The sequence below is a fragment of the Chiloscyllium punctatum genome, chromosome 29 (genome assembly GCF_047496795.1).
Source record: "Chiloscyllium punctatum isolate Juve2018m chromosome 29, sChiPun1.3, whole genome shotgun sequence".
NCBI lineage: Eukaryota > Metazoa > Chordata > Chondrichthyes > Orectolobiformes > Hemiscylliidae > Chiloscyllium > Chiloscyllium punctatum.
The window spans coordinates 74,581,697-74,607,298 of record NC_092767.1 but is presented as its reverse complement, the minus strand read 5'-3'; the positions used below and the strand labels follow the sequence as shown (position 1 = coordinate 74,607,298).

General features: G+C 42.7%; 1 protein-coding gene across 1 annotated transcript in view; it reads right to left on the bottom strand.

Moving 5' to 3' along the window:
* The window catches only part of LOC140454588 (BTB/POZ domain-containing protein 7-like), a 73,588-nt gene that overhangs the window by 8,856 nt on the left and 39,130 nt on the right, over positions 1 to 25,602 (bottom strand). The window contains exons 6-10 of the mRNA XM_072549450.1: positions 21,423 to 21,583; positions 9,729 to 9,872; positions 7,194 to 7,380; positions 5,002 to 5,180; positions 1,284 to 1,658 (exon numbers count right to left, since the gene is read on the bottom strand). Coding sequence (XP_072405551.1) covers positions 1,284 to 1,658; positions 5,002 to 5,180; positions 7,194 to 7,380; positions 9,729 to 9,872; positions 21,423 to 21,583 — 1,046 coding nt within the window. The remainder of the gene's footprint in view (positions 1 to 1,283; positions 1,659 to 5,001; positions 5,181 to 7,193; positions 7,381 to 9,728; positions 9,873 to 21,422; positions 21,584 to 25,602) is intronic.

Genomic DNA, 25,602 nt, shown 5'->3' with positions numbered 1-25,602 from the left:
AAACAATGGTAAATGCATTTATTATTGAGTCTTCCACAATGGCCAAAATGATTTATAGCCAAATGAGCACTTTTGATGAATAGACTCTGTCAGAACGTAGGGAAAAATAGCAGCCAATCATATACAATGTCTCACAGCACCTTGAAGATGAATATTGAAGAGCTCTAGTGATAATGGTTAAAGGACAAATATGAGTCAGAATACCAAGAGAGTTCATTTGCCCTTCTTTGGATGGTATTTATTTTATGGTCACTTGAAAGAGTGGAAAAGGTCTTGATTTAACAGCATAGTGCAGAAATCTCTCTTTTTCCAGCCATCCCCAACAATCAGAATATTAACTGTACAGCACAGTAACAATAAGCCAAATTAAACGAATTCCTTCTGCTTGACCTTTGTTCGTATCCTGCCATTCCTTGCTTATTCATGTGCTTATCCAAAAGTCCCTTAATCACCCCTATCGTATTTGCCTCCACTACTACCCTGGCAATGCATTCCAGACTCCTACCACTTTTTAATAAAAAAAACTTTCCCTCACATCTCCTTTGAACTTTCCCACTCTCACCTTAAATGCATGCCCCAGTATTAGACATTTCAACTCAGGGAAGAAGACTGACCATCAACCCTACCACTGCATCTTAATTTTATAGACTTCTATCAAGTCTCCCCTTGGCCTCCAGAGTTCTGACCAAAATCCATTAACTGAACACAAATTGGGAAGGGCAGCCGGGTCCATTTCTGGTCTGACTGAGTACCTTGTTTAAATCAATGGAGTCACTGAGGCTGGGAAAAAAGACAGTTCATTTTGAACAGATGCACTGACTGGTGTAATGAGGAATATGCACTCGTTAAAGGGAAAAAAAACCCTCCAATTAATTAGCATTGTTCATGATCTCAGGATGTTCCAAAGCACTTTGTGACTAATGAAGCAATTTTGAAGCGTAATTACTATTATGATATCGGAGGCAGCATACAAAGAAAATGGTGCCATTTACTATCACTGTAAACCTTGTCAATTTTGCTCTGATAACGACAGGAAGGATTCTACTGCAGAGATCAGCTACAGCGATGCAATTCATTCCTGATGGAGGGCTCCTGCCTGAAACGTCGATATTCCTGCTCCTCCAATGCTGCCTGACCTGCTGTGCATTTCCAGCACCACTCTAATCTCCAGCATCTGCAGGCCTCACTTTCACCTCCAACAATGTAATGCCCATCATCAGCATCAGTGGGATACCAGGCAAACATACACCAATCAGAAGCTAGGAGTGTGCACTTATACTTACAGAGACCGGCTCCTCATGGGTCGAATGGTTGTCAGTGGGCTCCTCGCAGTTTATAGCCCTGATGGAGGCCTGGACCGCCTGTTCTGAAGTTCGAGAGCCAGAATGTGGCTGTTGGTTAGTACGTAAAGCACAGTATGAGGTAGGCTGGCTGTCTTCTTTCTTTTCACTGGGCTGTGCGCGGTCTCTTCTAGGCGTTGGAGGGAGATGGTAAGGAGGTGGTGGTGGTGGGAGAGGCGGGCTGAAATTCCTGAAGGGGTCCAGGGTCAGGATGTTGGTTTCTTTGACTGGAGTGGTCCGTCGAGAGTTTGGCTGGCGTTTTGGGAAGGTCGGGCTATCAATGCCAAGGTGTTCGTTAGGAAAATATACCGCGGGATACTGAAATGGAAAGAAATAAAACAGTAAAATAAAAGGAACACCGTACATCTTAAAACTAAATCAGCTTTGAAGCAAATCTGCCGCTAAAGGTACCGTGGGTCAGTTAACATTGGAAAGGAAAGGCTAATATTTCAAATCACAACTGTCAGAACTCTGACATGCTCTGTGCCAGGGCATAAAGCATTTAAAAGACTCAGACCTTTGTATGACACCAGGGAGAAAAATGACAAGTGTGGCTGGGGAAGCCGAGGAAAGTGTCATTGAGAAGGTTGGCGAGTTTAGAGACTTGTTGGCAGACAGAAGGATGGAAAATATACTGGGTTTCACTTGTACAAAGCTAAACCCACCTGAAGAACAGCTGATGAAGCCACTCTCGAAAGAAAAGAAATGAACATTTAAAGAAGCCACACAGCTGCCAGACCACAGTGCAAGCCCCACTGTTACGTCAGAGTTGCCGGTCCAGGAACCTGTTCGGGGGGGGGTGGGCGGGAAGAGATGGGGGTTCACAACTCACCACTTGGGAACCCCTGGTCGACACTCAAACAGCAAATATCCCTTTCTCTTTCCTGCTTCCAACATGCTTGTTCCTTTATTCATTCTTTGAACAATGATTCTGAGTGAAGGCTGGAATGTCTGAGGTATTTATCATCACTTCTCAAACTATAAGGGTCTTGCTCAAGAACAATTTGCAGTCGTCTTTTGTGACGCTCCGAACATTTTTTAAAAAAATGAATATGTGGATGTAATAAGGCAATTCCCAGAATCAAACAAAATTTAACACAAAGGCAACCAAGACTGAAGCACAAGAGGTAGGTTTTAAAGAGGTTATTAAAATGAAGTGGGTCAGGGAGGTTGACTGAGGGAGTTTCAGAGCTTAGGGTCAGGGAGCTGAGGTCACGACCAAAGGTGGAGTAAGGGAATCAGGATGTGTAAGAGGACAGAAGTGAAGGACTTCAAAGATCTCAGAAGGAGCAAGTGGAAAGAATCTGTGAACAACATTAAACCACAAAGAAAATTTTAGAGCTTAAAGAAACTTCAAAATTTAGTACTACGAGATGTCAAAATTGTTGAGGCTCTTCTACACAAAAAGTTAATTTTAAAACATTTATTTGGCTAAAAGTGGAAAATCTTTAAGGGGAAGCTAGATAAGCCAATAAGGGAGAAAGAAGTAGAGGATACACGAATGCAGTTGAGTGAGAAAGGAAGAAACACCTGAATCTTTAAGGAGGCTCACATGGAGCATGGGGCCAAATGGTCTTATTGCCACTGTCTCACCATCATAGCATAGTGCAAGTATCATTGGACTAGCAATCCAGAGGCCCTAGCTACGGATTTGGAGACGAGGGTTCAAACCCCACCTTGGCAACGGATGGCACATAAAATCAATTGATTAGTCTGGAATATAGGGGGACTTTCATGGCCGAGTTGTGGTGTTCCCACCTCTGAGCCAGAAGATCTGGGCTCAAATCCCACCTGGTCCAGAGATGTGTAACATCATCTCTGAAGGAGCGGTACAGTGGCTCAGTGGTTAGCACTGCTGCTTCTTAGCACCAGGAACCTTGGGGCAAGAGTTTGTGTGGATTTTGCCCATTCTCCCTATGCCTGCGTGAGTTTCCTCTCTCATCCAAAGACATGCAGCTACGTGAATTGGTCAAACTGAATTGCCCCTTGTATCCAATGATATCCAGGAAAGGTGGGGTAACCATGGGAAATGCAGGGATACAGAGACAGGATTGAGTAGGGGGATTGATTTGGGTGGGATGCTCTTCAGATGGTCAGTGTGGAAGTGATGGGTCAAATGGCCTGCTTCCAAACCGTAGGATTCAATGAACAAGTTGATTGGAAAATATCTAGTCTGGAATATAAAGCTAGCCTCAGTAATGGTGACAACTATGATCAAATATATGCCGTTTAGGTAAGGAAATCTCACCTAGAACCATCTCCAAACTCACAAGCTGGTTGACACACTGTTTACACATGGGAAAAGGGAAAGTTGTATTAATGGAGCTAAATGGGGTTGAGAGCTTAAACAACAGCATGGCTTTGTTAGGCTGAATGGCCTGTCTCAGTGCACCATGCAGAGGTCAACAGTGGAGACAGCAGCCGGACAATCAGATTCTATTGTACTTCTTCAGTTCAGCTACTAGATGGCAGCAGAGCAGAGAGGTGCTCCGGTTTCCTCCCACAGTCCAAAGATTGGAGGTCAGGTGAATTGGCCGAGCTAATTTGCCTGTAGTGTTAGGTGAAGGGGTAAATGTAGGGGAATGGGTCTGGGTGGGTTGCTCTTTGGAGGGTCGGTGTGGACTTGTTGGGCCGAAGGGCCTGTTTCCACCCTAAGTAATCTAATCTAATCAAAACCATGAAGGACTTCAGTCATTGATACAGGCAACGTGGCAGGGTGACTAAAAAAAACTTTTCACAGAATTTTTCATCTAAAAATATATGTGACAATAAATTTCTATTCTATTCTGAGAGCAGCAAAAGGGGGTTTACTCTCCATCCGCAGTTCATTGCAGAGTTTGGGACTAGGGTGGAAAGAGGTGAGAGAGAGGGCACTAAGCAAGATGGAAGAAGACAGCAAAAAAGTCAAGATTGGGAACTCTCCACAAGAGGGAGCATGAGGCAAAGAGAACCGTCTAAGGAAAGCAGTGTTTAATGAGGATTTGAAAAGGTTTGTAGCTCAGGTTGTGGGTGAATTATTTAATTAATTACACCTGTAAACTACTGACACACCAAAATTTAATTTTTTGCATTTCTGATTGGGCTTTTAAGCTAGTTTGATCCACGTGGTTGACCATGCAATAGAAGTGGTGTCCAGTAAACTGGGGCTCCAACAGTGTGGCAACTCAAGTCAAAACACTCACATGCATGGGGTGTGTGTGAGAGTGTGTGTGCGTGTGTGTGTGTGTGTGTGTGTGTGTGTGTGTGTGTGTGTGTGTGTGAGAGAGAGAGAGAGAGAGAGAGAGAGATAGTGAGTCAGTAAAAAAAAAGTCAAATTAGAATAAAAACACCCATCTGATTGCTACTTGTAGTATCACATCTGTGTGCTAAATTGGTGTTTTAAATGCAGGAAGCTTACTAAATTGGCACAATCCAGAACAATGCAGATCAATTATGCACTGCTTATTTTCAATAACTAGCTTCTGTAAAAACACTTACAAGAAAAATCCAATCACTGCAACTAATTAAGATGTACAAGTAGTAGCTTCAGCTGGTGAATTCCTCAAGATTTATTTTTGCCTTTAGTTGATTAGATTCCAGCCTGATATACAAGAAGCAGCCCGCCTCTTCCAACCCAACCAGCACTGTCCCCTTTGCTACTGTTGCAAATGTAAAGAGTTACCTTTAATAATTCAGTTGCTGCATCAGGAAGGCCAAACTCTCGGACCACGCGCAAGTACACTGCCCGGGTGACAGCAGCCCCAGCACCAATGTTTAAAGCATAAGCTCTCTGCACCTGGTCACCTTGCCAGATCTCCTTCAGCCGCCTAAACATAGTCTTAGCTACATCGATTGGAGGCACTGGGAGCAAGAGGGAGAGAGAAGGAGGTCGGTGATGGTGGGAGGTGGTGGGAGGTGGTGGGGGGGGTGATAAAGATGTTAAGGTAAGGGAGAGGGGTGTGGGAAGGGCCGGGAGGGAAGGTATAGAGAGCGTGCAAGAGAAGAGAGAGAGATCATGAGTGAGTGAGAGAAAAAGAGGGAGAGAGAGAGAGAGAGAGAAGGGACCGAGAGGTGAAAGGAGGAGAGAGGTGGTGTGGGGGAGTGAGGGTGGGGAGAAGACAGAGAGAGAAGAGTTTATCGGTTAACAAAATTGTGATACAAATTGCTCTGCGAGTATTATGAATTTCATTTACATTTAGCTTCTATTTTTGATGCTGAGAGAACTAGGTCATGAAGGCAACCCTGAATATGCCAATCAGAATCAATATCTCAGTTACACTGCAGTTACTGTGATACACATGTAACCTGGAAACTGGATTTAAAATCTCACCAGCCACTGTAAAATCTAAATACCATTAATTAAATATATCTGGAATAAATAAAATGTTGATATCAGTAACAATAACTATGAGTCTATAGGATTATTGTTAGAAAAAATATCTGGTTCACTAGTATCCTTTGGTGAAGGGAATTTGCTATCCTTACCACAACCGAGTACTCCCATCATGTGATCCAAACCCAGCATCGTGGTCAGCTCTTACTAGCCCCCTGCTATGACCGAACAAGACACTCAGTTGTATGCAAGCCAGTTGTTCACTACCTACTTGGGCAGTTAGAGAGGGACAATAGCACTGATCTTGCCAGTGATGTAAATATCCGATGCAACAGTACAAACAACAAAAGTTAAATGAACTCCCAATATCTCTGACGGCACAAATGATGACTGCATGAATTAATTGAGTTGGGAATTCCATTCTTGCAACCATCCCCACGTCCAGATGGGCTAACCATTTTTTTTGCATAACTCTCCCAGGAATACCCCTGCTGTGGTTTCAGAAATTTAGATATTAGGAGGTGGTTGCTATTTTTAAAATCTATCCTTGTACACACCCCGGCCAGGATCGCGTCAGTGTCTAATTTGAGCTTTGCCTTAGTTTCTCCCGACCATCCTCCCCCACAAACGCAGGTTTCCCTCACTGTTTGTGACTAATCACTCCTTACCAAAGAACTTTACTAACCCAAACTAATTACTTCTGATGCATCATTTTGTTACAATGCCATTCAATTTCAAACCTTTCAATTTGACAGGACTGTTTCTGGAACACATCTTTAAATCCCACTTGCCCACTGGCATGCACAGACTTGCAAAAAGGATTCTACATTATGATCGTGATGACAATTCAAAAAGCACCTCATTGTCTATAAAACACTTCAGGACAAAGTCATAGATGTGGAGGTGTTGGACTGCTGTGGACAAGGTCAGAAGTCACTCAACACCAGGTTATAGTCCAACAGGTTTATTTGAAATCACAAGCGTTCAGATCGCTGCTCCTTTGTCAGGTGACTTCACCTGACTAACGAACAGAGCTCCAAAAACTTTGGATTTCAAATACACCTCTTGGACTATAACCTGCTGTCGTGTGACTTCTGATCGGGTCTGTTTCTGTGCTGTATGACTCTTTGATCTAATCTAATCTAATCTAATCTAAAACCAGTCCATGCCAAACATAATCCCAAACTAAACTAGTCCCATCTGCCTGCTCCTGGCCTGTATCCCTCCAAATGTTTCCTGTTCGTGTACCTTCCCAAGTGTATTTTAAATGCTGTAACTGTGCCCGGTCGTGAAAGGTACAATTTCTTCCTAACATTACTCATTATCTCTACAGGAAAACTGAACCAATCAGATACAACATAGGTGTCAGCTATGCCTTAGTGGGTATCACACATTTCAGAGTCAGCTCAATACCCATTTCAGAGAGTGAAGTACAAAAGCCACTAAGACAGAGCCATCCTAAAGATTAGTGGAATGTCTGAGGCATCAAGTTAGACAGACTGTAGAAGGAAGGAAGCAAATCTCGTCTTGCATTAACCTACCAGGTACTTCTTCATGAAGAGTTGCAGAAACACTTTCATCACAGCTGTGGGGGGATCCGGCATTCAGGCGTGAAAAATCTGCCACACTAGAGTCCACCATGTAGAGGGTATCCGGAACACTGGAAATCCGACTCATTCGTACCTTTTCCAAACTCGTCTGCTCTGACATTAGTTCTTCCAAAACGATCTAAACAGATGGAATTTTCACTCTAAGTTCCAAGAACATTTTTGCTGCCTTACTGTACAATCCCTTTAGATAGGAAGGAGGATCTTGAGGGATGGCTGTGGTTTCTTCCATTAGGTTATGGAACATGTGATAAATATGTTAAACGTTAAGATACTCTTATTTCTTGTGCTTCATGGTTCTAATGTAGTAAAGTAGGAATGAAGGCACTGCAAGGGGCAAGGATAAGGGCATCACGCTAAGCGGGGAGAAGCACTGAGTTAAAGATTGGTAAAAGAAGTGGGCTTTAAGGAGGATTTATAATTGAGGAATTGAAAAGAGGGAGGTTGAAAAATGGAATTTTAAACTGCGGGTTCTTGCTAGCTGAAGGCACAACCAGCATTAGCTTTCCTGCCATAGCAACAAGCTAAAGATGGAAATCAAGGGAAATCCCCAAAACTTGGGCTGTAGGTGGGAGACGAGCGGACTGTCTTGCATAGCTGTACTTAAGGACTAACACTGCTTAGAAATCAAGATGCATTCTGACAATCCATACAGTGTATTACAAGGCAGTAATTCAGCTCAGCATTTGAATATAGTAGGAATCTTGGATTTAAAATAGCAGCATCCAACCCAAGGCTGAATCATAGCCTTTAACTCACAATCACTTTTTATTCTTTATTATATCACAACATTATTTACGAAGAGAGACAGAAAGGGAAGGATACCACAAGTGAGCCCAACGCAACATAAATGGGAACAAACGTGGGCCCAAGGCGCCTCAAGCCTGTTCAGGTATTCAATATTGATCCTTTAGCTCAACTCCACTGTCCCACCCAATTCCATATCCCTAGATCCCCTTGAGATCCCAAAATCTATTCATCTTAGCCTTGAATGTTCAATGACTAAGTAATCATAACTCTCTTCGATAGAGAATTCCAAAGTTTTGTAAAGCTTTGAGTGAACAAATTTTGCCCTCAGCCCTAGATGGCTGGCCCTTGTGGCCAAAGGGATCAAGGGGTATAGAGAGAAAGCAGATATTGTAAGATAACCACGATCATACTGAATGGTGGTGCAGGCTTGAAGGACTGAATGGCCTCCTCAAGTACCTATTTTCCACATCCCTTTATCTGAAAGAACGTCCCTTAGTTTAACATTCTCTAGTGAGGGGAAACAGCCTCCCAGCATTTCCACAAGTTCTGAGAGGACTGGACAGGGTAGGTTTCATTAAGATCACCCCTCACTGTCCTAAATCCCATTCCATGCAAACGCTCCACATAGAACATGCCCTTACGAGGCACTCTGTTTCCAAGCACATACCCAGAGGCACTCTTTCAAGCAATAAAGGCATCACTGTATACATAAAGACTCAGATTAACTTTCTCTTGCCAGGCTCAGGACTACACAGGCAGACTCCCTAAAATGCTGCTCCATGTGGAGTCAGCCAAATTATACAATCATAAAACGCACTTGACCCACAGTGGCTCTTTTAAAAGGTTAGCCAATGTGTCCCTCTGCCCTGTTCCCAATCCCCACAAAAGATATTGATATAGATTTTAAAGAAGAAAATTAGAACTAAATTGCCTTTCAAACGAGTCTGTTTAACCTGCTCTCCCGTCTCTTTCAGGCAGTATATTCTAGCTCAGTTCAAAATAAAAGTTCTCATTTCCCTCTTTGGATTTTGATCCTTTGATCTTCAATCTGTGCCCTCCAGCCAGCAGAAACACCTTCTAATATAAAATCCCTCCTAACTGTAAACATTTCTATTAGGTTGTTTCATAACCACTGCGGTTCTGAAAAGAGCACAACCCTGGCAACCAATTACCAGGAAATAAAACTCTAATATTAAAAACAGCATGAATAAGCCAGGGTTTGTTTTGCCTGGCACAATCAGCAGAGAATGCTCATTTTGGCAAATGGCCACAGCTTGAATTCCCCTTCATTTTAGAAAGCTGAAACCACCAGCATGACTGATCAGAATAAAAGCACAGCGATCACAACAGCCAAGGATGCAAGCAGACCACTGGGAACCCAGGTCCAGCATCCAAGGAGCATTACAAATTGGTGCAGAGTTAAATTCTGACGAGCACGATGTACAAGCCCCTATTACCATTCAGTTAATTAGGTAGCATTTAATCAGAGCTGACAACCAGGGCAGTGAGGTGGAACAAGCCTTTGCCTTTTATTTAATGTCACATGCTGGAGGCATCGAAAGAAAATGCAGCATAGCAGAAACTGTTTTCCCATTAATGTTCCGCTACAGTTACCACAATTGTGCCTGTGGCAAGTAGCTGACTCCAGGGCACAGCTTTGCAACGTTTGAAAAAAAAATGTAGTGTGTGCCATCTGAAAATAATGGGAGATTTACTTGCCTTGGCTTCCTCGATATATGGGGTAAACAATCGGGGCTTGGCACCAATGCCTGAGGCCTTGAAGCAAAACCATGCCCTGGATTTCCTGCCCTCTGGGGGAGGCAGCATGTCCAATGGGGGCGAGCTGATCAACGCTCTCTTCATCTGAAACACAAAAAGGATTTATTCTCCCCACATTATTACAAAAAACAGCCAACAATGGAAACTATACAATTTGCACAATTAAACATACACATTCAGCCTGAGTTCAGAACTACCCTGGATTATTCTGCCCAAACAATTAATATACTCAAATGTTCATCCCACAGAACAGCCACAGTGGCTTTGGCTTCAGAAAAGAAAGCTGATTTAACAACTGTTGGGCCTTTGCTGTTAACTTACATGGCTGAATTTTGCAATAGTGCAGCTCAATGAATAGTAGCCAACCTCAGTGAAATTATCAAGCACCTAAGCAAAGCCACAAGAGTTCTCCAGGGATTAAGTGGGACACAGCACAGGCTCCACTGCAAATGGTTCAGTAATCAATGACAAAATTGTTAATATCCTGCCTTAATTCAACAGCACTGAAGCCATATGCAGCACCTCCATAACTGAGGCCAGCTAAATCAAGCAGCTTGGGGCCTTCCTGCACCAGTACTACGTTCATCACAGAGCTCAATCAAACAAGGAGAACAGACAATTAAGCTTGAGATGAAAGAGTAACCAATTACACTTTGGTTTGAGCTTGTGCACGCCCGAGAGGGAAAGCCACAAAGTGAGGGCATCCTGCGACAGAGTCACCAACCCTGCAGTCATCGTCTATAGTCAAACTCAAAAAGGTAAGTGCCTGGGCAATTCTAACTGGCTGTAAACATCAGGCTTCAGCTAATGGTTTGGTTTAAATGAGGACTGTTTTATAAGAAATTCTAAATGGACACTAGATAGAGCTGCTTTAGAAAAATTGAACAAGCTACACCATACAAGTTCTTTTTGTTGCTAATAGCGAGTCACCTTGCAGTTGTGCAAACACCAAGTTCACCAACAGTTGAGTTGCTATCTTTGTTGTAGGCAAAACCTTTGGTTTGGAGGTTACATCAGTTAAGACAACAGAGATATTTGTATTCAGATAGTTTCTGCTTCCGAACAGTTTCAAAGTACTTTCCAAATTTCTGCTCTTGCTGCCTTTACACACTCTGTGATACAGACATTTAACAGGAAATGTTCATTCAGGTGAACAATTCACACAGAACGTGCAAATGTTGTCTGGCACTGACCCCTGGGATGAAGGGATTGTCTTATGAGGACAGGACGAGTAGACCAGGCCCACAGACTGGAGAATTATGAAAAACGAGAGAATGGTCCCAGGAATGAAAAAGTTTAATATATGAGGAACGTTTAAGGACCCAATGGCATTTAGAAGGATGAGGGGTGAACTAATTGAAACTTAGAGAATACTGAATGGCCTGGACAGAGTGGATGTTGGGAAGATGTTTCCATTAGTGAGAGGGGCTAGGAGTTAAGGCCGCTGCCTTAGAGTAAAGGGAAGCCCCTTTTAAAACGGAGATAAGGAGAAACTTCTTCAGCCAGAGTGTAGTGAATCTATGGAATTCACTGCCACAGAAAGCTTGTGGAGGCCATGTCATTGAGTATATTTCAGACTGGGACAGATAGGTTCTTGACTGCCAATGAGATCAAAGGTTATGGGGAAAAAGCAGGAGAATGGTGTTGAGAAACTTTCCAGCCATGATTGAATGACTGAGCAGACTCGATGGGCTGAATGACCTAATTTCTGCTCCTGTGTGTTATGCTCTTATATATTCTATAAAAACACAAGAAATAACAGAAGTAGGCCATGTAGCCCCTTCGGCCTGTCCCACCATTCAATAAAATCACAGCTGACCCGACTACAACTGTAACTACCTGTTCCTCCACAACCTTCGACCTCTGTGGTGAACCAAAAGCCTGTCTAATCTGGAGATGAATGAATTCGATGACCCAGTGTCTCTCTGGGGAAGAGAATTCCGGACACTAACAACCCTTTAAGAATATAAATTCTGCCTCACATAGGTCTTAAATGGGAGACCCATTATTAAAACATGCTGTCAAGTCTGAGATTCCGCCAATGAGGGGAAATATTCTCTCAGCGACTAGCCTATCAATCCCCTAGAAAACTGTGTTTCTTTAGGATCATCTTCCATTCCTTGAAACTTTGTACAATTCTAACCTGCACAGTCTTTTTCAAAAGGTAAATGCCTCCTCCCAGTCCAGTAAACTACTTCCTCTGCAAATATGTCCCACAGTGCAGCGATCAAAATTATAAGCAGTAATTGAGATGTGGTCACAACAATGCCTGTCCAGTTGCAGAAAGACTTAACTCCACCTCCTCTTGCAATAAAGATCAATATTTCATTTGCCTTCTTAATTATTATGCCTGCTTGCTAAATCTGTGATAGATATGAAGTGATGCCCAGTTCCCACAGGGAAATCGGGGAGAGTGGAGAGAGTGACAAGCTGAAGGAGACAGAGGTGGAGGTGCAGAAATGAAGGAGGGAGTGACGTGGGTGGGACAAAGGAACGGGGGAGGTGGTGGCGGTGGCGATGGTGGGATGGTCCTTGTAGTTTGTAAACCCAGACAGCTATGGATGTTAGTTGTTGAGTATCTTCAAGCCAGACATAATAAAGTGGATTTTTCTTTGGATACCAAGGCCAATGGGAAAAGGCAGAGAGTGCAAGGTAGGTAAAAAAAAAATCTATTTTTATTAAACATTGCAACAGACTCAAAGGGCTGAATGGTTGATTCGTATTCCTATTTCTCATTTTCTTTTTACCCACCAGCCATGAGTCGAGTTTTTGACAGAATCAGAAGCTTGTATGTTCAAGTTCTATTCTAGATATTTAAAATAGTAACCTACACCTCTGCCCAGCACTGAGGGAGGAGCACTGCACTGTGATGCACCACCTTATGGATGAGATACTAAATTGAGGGTCCATCTGTCCTTTTGGGATGAACATAAAGATCTCATGCAAATATTTCAAAGAAGATCAAAGATCTCCCTACTATCCTAGTCAGCATCTATTCCTCAAAAAGATCATTTGCTTATAAGACCATAAGACTGAGTGGAAGTAAGGCCATTTGGCCCATCGAGTCCACTCCGCCATTCAATCATGGCTGATGGGCATTTCAACTCCACTTACCCGCATCCTCCCCATAGCCCTTAATTCCTTGTGACATCAAGAATTTATCGATCTCTGCCCTGAAGACATTTAGCGTCCCGGCCTCCACTGCACTCTGCGGCAATGAATTCCACAGGCCCACCACTCTCTGGCTGAAGAAATGTCTCCGCATTTCTGTTCTGAATTTACCCCCTCTACTTCTAAGGCTGCGCCCACGGGTCCTAGTCTCCTCACCTAACGGAAACAATTTCTTAGCGTCTACTCTTTCCAAGCCATGTATTATCTTGTAAGTTTCTATTAGATGTCCCCTTAACCTTCTAAACTCCAATGAGTACAATCCCAGGATCCTCAGCCGTTCCTCGTATGTTAGACCTACCATTCCAGGGATCATCCGTGTGAATCTCCGCTGGACACGCTCCAGTGCCAGTATGTCCGTCCTCAGGTGTGGGGCCCAAAACTGGACACAGTACTCCAAATGGGGCCAAACCAGAGCTTTATAAAGTCTCAGTAGCACATCGCTGCTTTTATATTCCAACCCTCTTGAGATAAATGACAACATTGCATTCGCTTTCTTAATCACGGATTCAACCTGCATGTTTACCTTTAGAGAATCCTCGACTAGCACTCCCAGATCCCTTTGTACTTTGGCTTTATGAATTTTCTCACCGTTTAGAAAGTAGTCCGTGCTTGTATTCTTTTTTCCAAAGTGCAAGACCTCGCATTTGCTCACATTGAACTTCATCAGCCATTTCCTGGACCACTCTCCCAAACTGTCTAGATCCTTCTGCAGCCTCCCCACTTCCTCAGTACTACCTGCCTGTCCACCTAACTTTGTATCATCGGCAAACTTCGCTAGAATGCGCCCAGTCCCTTCATCCAGATCATTAATATATAACGTGATCACGTTTCTGATTGCGGCATTGTCCTGCATATAGATTGACTGCTGTGTCCTACGTTAAACAATGATTACATTCAGGAAACACTTTTTTGATTTTGTCCTGTGCACTCAAGCACAAAGTACAGGAGTACAGTGAAAAATATACAATGCTGCACACAAGGTGCCATCTGAGGTACAAGTACCTAGGTACAAAATCTTAAGAACAAGGTAAAAAGCAAAACAAAATTAGAGGTTAAACATTGCAGTGACACTTTCTTAGTTATAAGTAGAAAATAAAGCTGGCAGTTCAGACATTACAGTCTTTCTCAAGTGCTTAGCCACAGTGGGACTGCATTTCAATGAATCATTTCAAGACCAGAAGTTCAGGCTGAGGCCACACTGGGCCAAGAAACTGCTATGCCAAGCCACTGAGAGGCTGCCACACTGGGCCTGGAGAATGCAAACTACATTGGAACATCCGAAGTCGTGAATGGCACCGTATAAATACACATTTTGCACCCTAACTGAGATTACCTTAAGAACGTTATTTCTCCTGGTAGAATACAGGCTGTAAAACAATCTGCACTCACATAGAACCTTTAACTTAGCATAACATCCAAAGCATCTCCCTTACAGAGACAGGTGAAGTTGCTAAATAGCACATCTTCGCCACATTGCCCAATGAACGTTAAAAAAGGATAAGTCAACAAACACAATCTGCTGAAGCAGTGGTATGGCCAGTGTTGAGTTCACAGCAAAACTGCTGAAGAAACCAGCATGCAGTGACATTATGCCCTGAAGTACAAACAGTAACATCTACTCCTGGGGTGAGAGCAGCAGTGCTCATCTCATAGCTAGAATGAGGCTTGTTTGTACAAATAGTTCACTGCACTTCAAAAGACAATTTTACCACTTTAAAGTAGAATTGATGTCTTTAAACAAAGATTTATTCCAGTCCCATAGGAATGATGATCCAATTTCATAATATTTAGGCATGCAGACTGGCGCACATTTTCTCTTCACTCCGTCCCATAAATGCCTCAGATTTTCCCCACACACAGCCCAAGAATGTTGCACTGCCGGGGCACTGAGAGTACAAGAATGCTGAACAGGGAGGGGCCAGTTTCCTGTCTTTCATAAAGGATAGAAAATCATGCAAGGGCTCCTTTTTATTCAATGCATTCATTGGTCCCACATAATCTATTGCTCCCAGAGACAGGACTGGGAATAATCCATCACAGAGCATCTTAAGTTGGTCTTGCTTGGGATTCAAGTGACTTAATATTGGAAAGATGGCACCCACCACGCAGAAGACAAAATCCAGTTCCCTACCTTGGCAGGAGATTAATAAAAATAAAGGCCTGTGAGGCAGACGGTAGGATTAGGATACCAGAGTTAATTTGGGAATTATCTGTAAGCAGTGGACAGATTGCAGGTTTCCAGAATCTTCTACAAAAACAGGTCTAAATACTCTGAATAAAAAACATTTCTCCTCATTTCACTCCTAGCTCTCTTGCTGACAATCTTGAAATTGTGACCCTTAGTTACTGATAAACAGAAGATCCTTCCTTACCCTGTCAAAACTATTCATTAATTTTGAATACCCCATTAAGGTCACCTTTTAATTTTCTCTGCTCTAAGAAGAATAAGCCCAATTTCTCTAATCTTTGCTTGCATCTAAATGTTTTTCACTCTTGGTATTATTCTAGTAGATCATAGAGTCGAGTCATACAGCATGGAAACAGGCCCTTCAGTCCAACTCATCCATGCTGACATCCCAGTCTGACTTAGCTCCGTTTGCCAGCATTTGCCCATATCCCTTTCTATTCATGCATCCATCCAGATGCCTTTTAAATGCTGTAATTGCACCAGCCTCCACCACTTCTTCTGGCAGCTCGTTCCATATGCTCACCACCCTCTGCTTGAAAGAGTTACCTCTCAGGTCCCTTGTAAATCTTTCCCCTCTCACATTAAACCTATGCCCTCTAGTTTTGGACTCCTCCCCCCTGAGGAAAATGACCTTAGCTACTGACACTATCCATGCCCCTCATGATTTTATAAACCTCTGTCAGGTCAGCCCTCAGCCTCCGACACCCCATGGGGAAAAAGGTCCCAGCCTATTCAGCCTCTATCTATAGGTCAAACTCTCTAGACCCAGCAACATCCTTGTAAATCCTTTCTGCACCGTCTCAAATTTAACAACATGGTTCCTATCGAAGTGGGTGCTGTCTGCAGGACTCTAATATCCACCCTGTAAAATTCGATGATTCTATACTTCACTACAACCCTATTGAACAAAATGACAAATTTTAAATGCTTCATTGTATTGCTCCTTTGCAACCCAGAAATGCAGCACACTATAAGTTTAATACACTGGATACATGGGGCACCTATGCAAATTAAATCCCTTTTTCCAGATATTGTAGCTGCATTATCATACATTCCAAGCATTCCCAGAATTTGCACCATTGCCCCCCTAGCAGGATCGCAAGTTGGGATTTTGAGGTCACGAGCTCTGAGGAAACAATGACAGTCGCAAAGCCTAAACTGAGGTTTTGAGAAATGTGCGGTCCTTTTGAGCATTGGGTCAGTGTAAGTGATTAGAGGTCTGACTTTTGCTTCAACTACAGCCAGCTTAAAAAAATGTATTTAGCCATTTCAGCCACCCCACTCCCCAACAAAAAAACCCCTGACTCTTCAACAACTTTCTGATCATTCCTGGATGTCAGGTACTCCACCCCAAATTGGTACGTACACACACACACACACACACACAGTGTCAAATCAGGAAAATGTTCAGGAAACATCAAGGTACACCCTTAAGTATGCATTCTCAGCAGTTGCGTGGGGATTTCACATTTTATGCAAATGCATGATTAGCTCAACGGAAGTTGATGTACAGCCAAGTTTTGGGAAATAGCTTTTTAAAGTAGAACATTCTGTATTTTACCCTATGACCTACGTTAGGTTGGAAATGTGTCAGTCAGCACAGACAGAATGAGCTGAAGGCTGCCTTCTGATTTCTACAAATCTGGTTCCATGGTATCTGTCTCAGTGTTCACTGCATTAAGAATTTTTTTTTAAAAATGGATTAGAATCGAAGATTCTGTCCCATCCAATGATGGGAATTGCATTTATATGAATACAGAGCAAGGAAGGTTTTGGACTTGGTGAGATGCCCCCATCCCACTAAAATATAAAACATTTGTTATACAGGCCTACATCTAAAGAGAGGCTCTCTGGGCAAGGTATGAGCAAGCAGGTAGTACTCCTGCAAGAATCAGTCTCTTCAATTGAAGGCAAAGTTATATTGTTTAATTCTTTACAATAGTTGGGCTTTTTCAGATTTCAGTTCCAAATATTGACTGTTATCAGGCCTATTTTCATTTTAAGATAAAGTAAATACGGCAAACTTAGTCTTAACTGGCATCTTATGAACTGATGCTCTCGATAAACTGGCAGAAATTACAAACCTGAAGGTTACTGGATTGTTATGATCTCCACAATGCCTGAGGAGTCAGTTGAGGGTGCAAGTGAGAAGGCTCTCTGCCGGTAAGTTTTATTTAAGGCCAAGTTACATTCTTATTCAAGTGAATAATGCTGTAAGTAAAATCTAGCAGTGGTGTGTATACTCCCTGTATTATGCTTCTATTACTTAGTGTGTGTTTTTACATTGATTATATGGACCGCTTGATTATCTGGAATATTTGGTCCCATAGGTACTGGTTAATAAAATGTTTGCTTAATTATGAAACCATTCTTCATTTTGATTTGGTGCCATAATCAAACACAACACCTGGGGAAGGGAACCAAAGTCAGTATGGCTGGTGCAACTCTGACTCAGGAGCTGCACCATTTGTGGAGAAGAGATGAGAGCAAGAAAGAGGGGTCACTGCCTGAGGAGAGGGGTGAGGTGGGGGCAGAGACACAGCATGAATGAGAGCACAAGGTACTGGGGAGGACGGTGGCTTCAGAGGACAAGCAGGGGAAGGGGAGGACGAGCAGGGGAAGGGGAGGACGAGCAGGGGAAGGGGAGGACATAGATTGCAAGGATTTAATATTTAGGCTGGGAATTTCAGCTTTTGGAAGTCAGAAATGTGGGAATTACACTGTGAATGGAATTTACCATAAGACAAGAATTTGAAATCCATGCATCGCTGGACTGAGAGCAAATTTAGGTCATAGAGAAAATATTTTGAGAGCTCATCACTTGTGTTGCTAATTTTCCCTTTTCTTGTTCTCCCGAAGGCTGTAAATCATGCTGCAGTATGGTTCTACAGACTCTCCTCGACCCAAGCCAAATGGCTCTGCAAGTAGCAGCTTAGACAACAATGAATTGGCAAGTTCTTCAATCCTGATAGATTTCACAGCCGTGTCTGATCTCATCATCACTGGATATCCATCATGCGCACATACTTTCTATCTGTATCAAAGCACATCAATCAGAAAGACAGACAGAGGCTACCTGTCCCCTTTCTAAACCATAGATGCTGAGACCAAGTGTAAGTCACCACTGCCAAGGTCCCCGCATCCCCCAAAAAGATAGGACTCTTTCTCACTGCCTCAGCATTGGCTAAAATCAGCTGGCTTGGGATGAGTCTGAACATTTCAGATAAATATCCTGGCCAATGTTTCCTGTTACTCAGATACTTGGCATTCATCCAAATATGCAGTCTGTGGTTCAGGGATCAAAGCAAGAATAATTAACATAACAGGGCAGCCATGACTTGTCCTGTCATGGCTTAATACAGTTGAAGAGAATATATTAACACACATTTCCAGGAAAACTGGCTGCTTTTTCCAGTCACAGAATGCGATATTCAACACTAGATCATTTCTCATTTTCAAAGGTAATAGCGAAGGATTCACTAAATGTGAAAACATTCGCTCAATGCATGCGGCCAAATTCTAGTCAATGGGATTAAAAAGGGCAGCACAAGCACAGATAAGGGACTTTGCTGAGGAAGATCTAACAAGAGGTTAGCAGTGAAATGTTGCTTTGCAGACAGGAGCATAGAGAAGCATGGCACCACCCTTCTGTCTGCCTGTCTCTATTTCTGGTCTTCTAATTTAATCTACACCAAAATGACGCTGGCACTGCAAAAGAATAAGAGAAAATAATTTAGTTCCTCAAGTTTGATCTGCCCGTAAATATGTCATGGCCGAATGGGGGCCTTTCTTTCCTTTGCTACATATCCTTAACAGCACCAGTTAACAAATTTCTTATCACAGTTCTATTATTAGTAATTAACCTAGCAAACAGAATCATAATCACAAGTCCACACTGATCCTCCAAAGAACATCCCACCCAGACCAACCCTCTACCCTATCCCTGTAACCCTGCATTTCCAATGGTTATCCAACCAACCTACTCATCCTTGGACACAATGGGCAGTTTAGCATTGCCAATCCACCTAACCTGCACATCTTTGCACTATGGGAGAAAACCAGAACACCCGCAGGAAACATATGCAGCCACAGGGAGAACATGCAAACTCCACAGTCAGTCACCCAAGGGTTGAATTGAACCAGTGTCCCCAGTGCTGTGAGGCAGAAGTGCCACCATCATTTTGGCATATATTAAATTAGAAGACAAGAAATAGATGGACAGGCAGACAGAAAGGTGGGGAAGGGAGGGAGGGACAGGCAGACGGAGCTGTGGGGGGTGGGGATGATCGACTAGGGCAATGATAGTTGAGAAGGAATTTAGATACAAATGGAGTGCGAACAGTAGAAAATAGGTCAGCTTTGAAGACAGCAAACAAGACTCTGCAGGAGTGAGTGGCAATTAAAATGGAGTTTAGTGTTCATGTTCTGAAGTTGTTGAACTCTCTGTTGAGTCCTGCCTCAGTGAAAAGTGAGGTGATATTCCTCCAACTTGCACTGGCCTTTCTTAAAAGTCTGCAGCAAGCATAAGACAGAAATTTTAGAAAGAGAGGAAGATCCAGCTCATTTTGCTAGCTCTGCTTGAATGGCCTCATAACTGCCCTAATTTAATGGTAGTATTAGTCCCACCCATCTCTTCTCCCAAACTAAATGCAAAATTCAATCATATTATGATTGCAGCTATTATTAATCAATCATCTCACATTGCACCATACCAGGCCAAGTATATCTTGCTCTCTGCTTTGCTCCAGATCATGCTATTCTGAGTAACCATTTAGAAAACACTTAACTCACCTTTGTCCACCTGATTTTTCCAATCTATCATGAGAGAAAAGAATTACACACCAGTGTTATAATCAGAAATGTACTGCCTGAAAAGATAAGTGAAATCGGATCCATAGGTAACTTTCTAAATTCACTTTCATGAATACCAGGCAAATCAATCTTCCATCCATTGACTCCATCTATACTTTCTGTTGGCTCGGGAAAGCAACCAACATAATCAAAGACCCCTCCCACACCGGTTATACCCTCTTCCGTCAGACATAAGATATAAACGCTTGAATACACACACACAAACATATTCAAGAACAGCTTTTTCGCTGCTGTTTTGAACGGACCTCTCAAATGTTAATCTCTCTCTGTGACTGTAACACATTATTCTGTACTCTGTTCTGCTATCCTGATGCACTTGCATATATGATCTGCTGGTATAGCACACAAAACAACACTTTTCACTGTATCTTGGTACATGTGACAACAATAAACTACACTCAAAACTAAACGGTAATGGGGTATACACTTGGAGGGAAAAATGTGGACTAGTGGAACTTACTGAATAGCTCAACCAAAGAGATAACACTGAGACAATTAGTCAAATTGTTGCTGTACCACTCCAAGGCTGATTACTACAAAATCCAAACTTAGAATTGGGTTTCCAGTCAAGCGCGTAGGCAGGTCAGGAAATGAAGAAATCCAGCAACCTTTGTGGAAATCAGCAATTTCCAGATAGATGAAATAAACCACTGCAAAATACCAGAAATGTGCAACAGCAACCAAAACTGTGGAGTGAAAAATGCAGACATGGGGCATCTAAAACAAGTCTTTTTTCACTTCTTAGCTCTAGCCTTGGGAGTAATTTTAAATTTTTTTTTTTCAGCTTGTCTACTGAAAACAAGAGCAGCCACATCCAGATCTGGGTCAGTCGAAGGAAAGAGCTTTTATTTACAGACTCTCTTGTCTTTGGAACATATTTGATTGCCTCACAGCTAAGGAGTCAGTGTTCAAGTGTGGTCATCATTCTTACATGGGCAAATTCTGCTATCAATTTGTGCAGAGTAAAATCCTGGTAATAGCAAATTAGACAATCAAGATGATATGGGGGGTTTGGGAGAGAGGTGTAGTATTAGTTTAGAATGTTATAGCAAAAGGCCAGCACAGACTTAAAAAAACGTTCATGAAATTTAAGCATTGCTGGCTTCGATAGCCTTTTTAGTCCATCCTTCGAGCACAGTTAAGAGTCACCACGTTGCTGTAGGCCTGGAGTCTGACGTATGCCAGACCAGGCAAAGACAGCCATTAGTGAACCAGATGAGTTTTTATGACAATACCCTATTTCTAACTGAATTCAAATTTCACCTGTGCCACATGGGATTTCAACCTGTGTTCCTATAATATCAGCCAAAGGGTACTAGTCTAGTAACACAACACCACAATGGACTGAAGACCATTTTCTGTGCTGCAAATGTCTATTGTTAGAATTCTACAAAGCCACTTACAGCATCAGCCAGGACCTCACTCTTTGCTGGAAGGATATGAGCAATGCGAACATGAGGCACTAGATCGGAAACTATTTCACGGAGTTGGGCTGAGTCCAAGTCCCGCTTCTTCACTCCACGTTTGTTGACGCTGTGTGCTGTCCCATTCAGTAAATTCGGCTCTACATAATGGAAAAGGAAAAGCAAAGCTTCAGTTACAAAATCTGATTTCAATGTTCCTTTACTACGAGTCGTTTTGCACCAAGTGCTTTGCTCAAAATCAAAAGGCAGCCAGCTCTATGTTCTCAGGTCTCTGATGAGATTGCTTTACAAAAGTGAGCAAACAGCATAGGTTAACTCATTTCTCTTCCATTTGGCACGTCTATGCTATAACTTGGCATTTATTTATAATCAAGTTTATTGTTGAGGGAGACTCAAGTCACATAAATCCACATCCCATCAGGGAAATGGAACAAGAAACTCAGCAGATACTGCCTGAATTTCTAGGTTTTGAAGATATGTTGGGAGCGAGCTGAAATATAGGACAGAATTTAAGCAAAGTAGGAAACTAAACTGAATAAATTCAGAGACTGGCTTAATACTTCAAATATAGCTGAATTCTGATCATGGATCCCATTGTATTGAAAACTCCCATTAACTGGGGCTCAGTGCCAAGTGATCAAGATTTATCAGAATATAAATTTAATCTTAAACCGGTAGACTTCAAGCTGTTCTTTATTTTTTAAAAAAGCCTGGGAAAATTGGTGAAGTTGTGGTAATGCCTGGGGAGACAGTTTCAAATCCCATCAATTTAAACTCAATTAGCAAAATTTGGAATATAAAGCTAGTCTCAGTAAACTGTGACATGTAGCGTTAATTGTCATTAAACAGAAATCTACCTGGTTTGTTAATGTCATCTAGAGAAGGAAATCTACCACCCTTAACTGGTCTGGCCTACACTGGTGTGACTCCAGACCCACAGCAATGCAGTTGACTTTTAACTGCCCCCAGAAATCAAGAAGATAACAGTAAGGGGTGGGGAATGAATGATTGCACTCCCAGAAACACCCACAGAAAAATGGGCACAAGTAGCTAATCAAGCTTCACAAATGAGGAAGCTAATGGACACTGGAAGAATAAATTTAAAATTAGCTCCCCACACACATTGATATCTTCTCAGCTTGCAAAACCTGCACCCACACCTCCTCCCTCACCACCATCCAAGGCCCCAAAGGAGCCTTACACATCCACCAATGTCATTTATTGTATCTGTTGCTCCCAATGCGGTCTCCAGGGAGACTGGACACCTCCTCGCAGAGCGCTTCAGGAAACATCTCCAGGACGCCCACACCACCCCAGGGCTCAACATTTCAACTCCCCCTCCCACTCTGCTGAGGACATGCAGGTCCTGGGCCTCCTCCACCACTGCTCCCTCACCACCCGAAGCCTGGAGGAAGAACACCTCATCTTTCGCCTTGGAACACTTCAGCCCCAGGGCATCAATGTGGACTTCACCAGTTTCCTCATTTCACCTCCCCCCAATTCCAACCTTCCAGCTCAGCACTGTCCTCATGACCTGTCCTACCTGCCATCTCCCTTCCCACCTATCCACTCCACTCTCTTTTCTGACCTATCACCTTCATCCCCACCCCATTCACCTACTGTATTCTTTGCTACCTTCCCCCATCCTCCTCTCTGACCTATCACCTGCATTCACCTATTGTACTCTTTGCTACCTTCTTTCCCACCCCCCCCCCCCAAATTCTCTCTCCACCCTGGAGGCTTCCTGCCTCTATTCCTGATGAAGGGCTTTTGCCCGAAACGTCGATTTACTACCTGACCTGCTGTGCTTTTCCAGCACCACTCTGATCTAAACCCCTTGATCAATCAGTCTTTCATTGCTACTCAATACTAACTCTGTTTAATATATTCTGAGAGGTTAATTCCATGCAGTCAATTGGCTGCACAACAACTCTACCCCCCCCACCAACACCACCACGTGACTTTATTTTCTTGGCACAAAGTAAATCAAAATAGAATTATGAATGAACAAAGTCACTCAGTCTATCTGAAGGCAGCCATCCAGGAACATCATAAATGTGTCTCAAGTTCTGCGGTATTCTACAGCATGAGAACGTCTGGACAGAGCAGACAGGGAGAATATGTTCCCACCCTCAAAAGAATCAGCAATGAAGGGGAACAGATTTAAAATGCTTGGCACAGAAAACGAGAGACACAAGAACACACAGCAGGCAGTATGGTCAGGAATGCACTACTTGAGAGTGAGATGAAGGCAGGTTTAAGTGCAGCATCAAAAGGGAATATTATCTGACAAGGAAGAATGTGCAGGGTTATGGGGAGTTGGTGACAGTGTGATACTCAGTGAATTGTTCATCCAAAGAGCTGGCAGACACAATGGGCTGAATGGATTCTTTCTGCACTGTAACAATTGAGATTACAGTAAATCGTACTCAACTGATTTTTCAATGGCACAGAGCATTTCAATTTCACTCTTTTACCTGCGAGATAATCCTATACATTGATACTTCCTGCAAGACAATTTCCCAAAACCTGCTCTCATTCACACCCCAACCCAACCGCAACCACATACACAGACCGACTTGCTCACCCAGTTTAAAGTTTACTTGTTTAAATGAACAAATATTTTCTGCTGAATTAGTCAGTGGGTGGAACATTCATTGCTGGGTTAATGATGATAACCAAAACAGGTTTTCAGCTTTCACATTGAGGGAAGGGAAGGCAAGACAAGACTGAAGGGAGACTAATGGAATGAGAGCTTCAAAACAAAAGGACACTGAGAATATTGAATGCATTGAGATGAACAGCGCAAATGCATTGAAGGAGAGGCTAGATAAGGTATAAGGGAACATGTTAACAGATAGAGACGTATGGGAAGATACTGGAGAGGAGCATGAACTGGCTGGACTGTTTAAACTTTGTGCTGTACATTCGAAGTAAACAAAATTCTAGAATTCAACATAACAGAGATGAGGTTTGGCATTTTCAATTATCATAACAATGCTCCTAACCACGATGTTTACTGAAGTGCTGATGTGGAGATGCACTTGAACTAGGTTGTGTACAAATTAAACCTTCAACAAGTAATTACACATTTCAGATCCTGAGCAGGCAATAAAATTAAAATGGGAGGTTTCACAAACCACTTTGGCGAGAGATTTTTGTCACTATGATATAAATGTGCAATAAATAACAATAACGAAAAGAAATCAAAGTATATAAGCACACTCTGTGTGCCGCAATGTGTTAATTCAGGTGTCAGTACTCTACAAATAAAAGCAATTATGATCGCAGCAAGAGAAGTGCCAATGTGAATAGAGTCTGGCTCCAAACTAGTCAACACATGCAATCATCCAGATTCAACTATTACCGGTTTTTAAAAGGAGCCATCCACACCCATTAATTACATTACTTTAAACAATCCTTCAATGCATTAAAAACAAAAATCAAACTTTGCATCAGCCCTCATGCATCACAGCTTTAACAGGCACAAGTCAATTTCATCCTACCAAGAATGCCAATTTAGAAGAGATTTGGAGATGTCGGACAACCACCTGATAAAGGAGCGGCGCTCCGAAAGCTAGTGTTTCCAAATAAACCTGTTGGGACTATAACTTGGTGCTGTGTGAGTTTTAATTTAGAGGAACAATAGATTGTCAGGAAAACAGAAAGAATAAAATGTTGTATAAAACAAGAAACCTCCCCCCCAACTTCTGTACATGTGGTATCAAGCGGAGCTGCATTTGTACAGCTTGTCCTGTGCTACCCCTAAAGTGGCTACACTTCATGTGTGTGAACTAGACAATAAACATCAGGCCATTATTCAAGCATAAGGTTATCTCAACAAGATCTTTTCACGGCAGAGAGCGGTGCGAGCTGGGCAGAAGTGAAGTTGGAGCGCAGAGCTGGTCGGGAAAGTAAGTGATTGATATTTGAGTGGGTGTGTTCTAGACCCCAGGCCCTACAAAGTAGGCCTCCCTCCCATCGTCCTCCTCTAACCTAACTTTAAAGTCCACAGGTAAGCTACTCAGTGTTCTTGTTTTGGAGACTCAGTGTAGAGTAATGGCAGCACAGGCAGTGGAATGTTCCACCTGCAGGATGTTTGAGGTAGGGGTGACCATCGATGCTCCTGCCAACTTCATCTGCAGGAAATGCAGTCAGC